Source organism: Gavialis gangeticus, unplaced genomic scaffold, assembly GCF_001723915.1.
Source record: "Gavialis gangeticus isolate Ggan-Ray unplaced genomic scaffold, GavGan_comp1, whole genome shotgun sequence".
In the NCBI taxonomy this organism is placed as follows: Eukaryota; Metazoa; Chordata; order Crocodylia; family Gavialidae; genus Gavialis; species Gavialis gangeticus.
The window spans coordinates 703,401-707,028 of NW_017728955.1; the positions used below are offsets into that span (position 1 = coordinate 703,401).

General features: G+C 42.2%; 1 protein-coding gene across 2 annotated transcripts in view; it reads right to left on the reverse strand.

Moving 5' to 3' along the window:
* Nucleotides 1–3,628, reverse strand: part of CHRDL2 (chordin like 2) — a 60,853-nt gene that overhangs the window by 9,962 nt on the left and 47,263 nt on the right. For both annotated transcript variants that reach the window (XM_019503106.1, XM_019502315.1), the window contains one exon: nucleotides 759–851. In XM_019503106.1, coding sequence (XP_019358651.1) covers nucleotides 759–851 — 93 coding nt within the window. The remainder of the gene's footprint in view (nucleotides 1–758; nucleotides 852–3,628) is intronic.

The window sequence follows — 3,628 nt, forward strand, 5'->3', positions numbered from 1 at the left end:
GTCCCTTCTAACCCTCATGCTCTATGATTCATTTACTTCATCTCTCCTGTGACTGGGCCATCTCAAGATAGAAAATGGACACTACATCTGCCTTATTCAGCCATTGACAAAAGCAGTGACAGTCAAGAGCGGTGGTGTGAACACTGCTGCCCTGAACGAAGACCCTCATGACTTCTCAGGTAAGCTGTTGAGCAACAATCAGGCAACTGGTGTCATCACTGGATCAGCTAGAGTAGGTGAGCTAGGTGTGGAGGACTATGGAGTTGAACTCCTCCACAGACACCCTCCGTCAGCCTGTGCCCTCCCGCTCCTGGTTATGTTGACATTTACACACTTCCAGGAACATTAAGAAAGATTTTTTTTTAGTGTTTCAGGGTTTATTTTTCAAGCCCATTGCATAATTTTTCCTGTAATGCCAGATGGATTAGATATAAATATCAAACCATTTTACAGATGTCAGAGAGATGCGGCCTTTGGATTCCATAATCCCATGTCCACTTTTAGCAATGTTGGCTGACCTTTCAAATGTCATAAAGCAAAAGTCTGACTGTTAGCAAAGCATCCAGCAGGCAGCTTTACAGCAAGTTCATCCATGCCCCTGGTTAAAGCTGTACAAATCACTTGGTTCACAGTGCATTTCATTTGTTCAGTGGGGAGAAGGACAACTTTACCAAATGGCACTTGACCTGGTAGAGTCCAGGTAGCTACTGCCAAATCACAAGCAGTAGGACATGCTCATCTAAAAGAAATAGTTGTACCTTCATTTGTTCTGGTGATCAGCCTGAAGTTCTTTGCTTCTTGCTTGAACTCCTGTTTCCTAATCTTCTTGATCTGTATCAAGTGAAATATCCCTGAGAACAGAAACCAGTGGCATGGTTATCTTGCAGTTGTGCCCTCTTAAAGATCAGCTCGACATTCAAACACTCATTTCTTACTTAGGCAAGGAGAGGAATTACCAGTCTGGATCAGAGCTGAACTTCATCTAGGCCAGTAACACGTCTCTGAAAATGGCCAACACTAGTTGGTTCACAGAAAGGTGCAAAATGCCATGTTTTCTCACATCCAACACACACTTCCCCCCAACCCCTCCGAACTGGGGTGCATGTATTAATCAGGAAAACTGATTTTCTGCCTGGGGTAGATTAACAATCATCTCTCTGTTTGAATGGGCTTGATGTTCCATTAATTAACATTTCTTGGGGCAATTTTGCTGTCTGCTAACCGCTTCTGTTAACCTAAGCAGGAAAAGGAGGGTGATGCAACTAGAAATGAGGCTCTGTTTCTGTTCTATGTCAACATATCTCTGGGGGAAACAATGTTGGCCTTCTGCTTTTGAAAAACATGGTGCATTTTATATTCTGGGATGTGTTATAGTCACGAAAATACAGTAATGTTTCACTGAGTTAGCAAGGCTTCACAATCCAATTTCTTAGAAAATACCCGATTCTTGCAGTTGTCATTCTTATCCCCTGTTTATAGGATGGACTAGCATGTGCGCAGAACATGGCAGACCAAGCCATGCCTGCTTGCTCACAGAGCAACAAATGTTTGGGTAATGCTCACTCAGCATCCTTATCCTTATTGCAGAAGCACGAGGAAGCTCCAACCAAAATCAAATCCCTGTTGTGTTGTACAGCACCAACTACAGTGTGACTTTGAGCCCAGCTGGGACCTTTAGCTGCTACCATAAATCAGATCTATGCTAAATAATAACAGCTGGATCCTGGGGTGCCCATCTTTGGTCGCCTCCTTTTTCTCCAAGACAAGACCCCCCCTCACTCCCCATTGCTTTTGGAACGTCTCTCTCCCTCTGGTCCATAGGGCTCAATGATGCTGATTCATACTTCATTTTTTGAGACCAATGCGGCAGCCAACATTTTGTTTTAATCCTCCAGCTTTGAAAAATGCACTTGACTAGGAAATATGAAAAGATTTCTAAAATAGATTTATGATTCCTTTGTACCAGTCATTGTGCCTGTGGGGGCGTTTGAGTCTGTTTAATGCAAGAAAACCAGAAAGTGTATTTAGCAATGGAAATGACCTTTCCGAGGAATTAGGCATTACAAAGTGCATATTAAACAGGCAAGTGCTGACAAACCTACCAGGTATGCCTGATATATCCTCCCCTCCACACTTTTCAATCTCTCCTTTGTCCCAAACACCCCTGGGTCCTGATGTTTAATTCATTTGGGATGTTGTAACGTTGTCTAGTGAAAGATGCCCTTGGCCAAATGAAGGCAGCAAGAACATAAGGACTGCCATTTACTGGCTCATTTTGCCGTCTCCTGTGTCGCACCACAGCAGAGAGCGGATGCTGAAAGGGAGAGCAAACAAGGGATGCCCAGGGGTTTTTCCACCGCTCCTCTCTCAGTTGCAGCCTCCAGCATTTTTAAGGTCCAGAGGCTATATCCCTAATGCCCCGGTTCACTAGCTACTGATGCCCCTTTCCTCCAAGAACGTGGCCAATCCCTTTTTGAATCTGGCTAAACTGTCAGCTGCCATCACATTTAGCGACAATGAGATCCACACTTTTAGGGAAATGGGAGAAAGGACAGCAATTAATATAACTTGGAATTTATGATGTACAAAATGGATAACAGAAGCTAATGAGAGCTAGGAAAACCCCACGGTTGACAAGGCTCAAGGCTAAAGGAAGGAGTCTTTAAGAATATTAGGAACAAAAGAAATCCCAACAAAGAGACCCAGGATTATATGGTGGTGGTAAAGTTGTGACTAATGATGTAGAAAAGGCAGAAGTGTTCAATGTAATACTTTTGCGCTGTATTTGGAAGGAAGTGCCGCAATGTGATTGTATCACAAGAACGCAATGTAGTACATCCATTCTTAACCCGACCCTAGAAACTAGTTTCCGACCCTAGAAACTATGAAACTATGAAACCCAGAAGGATGTAACACAACTTTTATTAGAGAGAGGTATTTTTATATAAAGAGGCCCAGATATAGAAGTCCTTAAAGAACAGAAAGATTTACAACAACAAAAAAGAAGGGAAAAAAAAAGAACTGGAAGGGGGGGGAGTTATCTGGCCTGCTGGTGTCCATTTTTAATGAATCTTGGAAGAATGGGGAGATTACAGAAGACTGGAAGAGTGCTAATGTTGTGCCAGTATTCAAAGAGAGCAAAGAGGATAAACCAGGTAAATACAAGCTGTTTTACCAGACATCAGCCTTGGGTGAAATAAGCTGATATGGCACTCAACAGTTAAAGAATTAAAGCATGGGAAGCTCATTAAAGCCATTTGACATGACTTTCTGGAAAGCAGATCTCATGAAAAAATGCTAATTTCATTCTTTGAGAAGATTACAAGTGTAGTCGATAGAGGAAACTGAATTATTGCAATACACTGAGACCCTGGCGTAACAAAGCATGACGTGAATTAAAGAAAAATAACCATATTGAATATCAGCAGAGAAAATGTCACGTGGATTAGCAACTAGCTGACAGATCTCAAACAATAGGGGAGATTTCCAGTGAGGTCCAAAGAGACTGGGGATAGACCTGATGCTATTCAACATCCTCATCAATTAGCATAAAAGTATCACTGATAAAATCTGTGGGTGAAATTATGAAAGTCATTTCATAGATTTCATAGACATTAGGGCTGGAAGG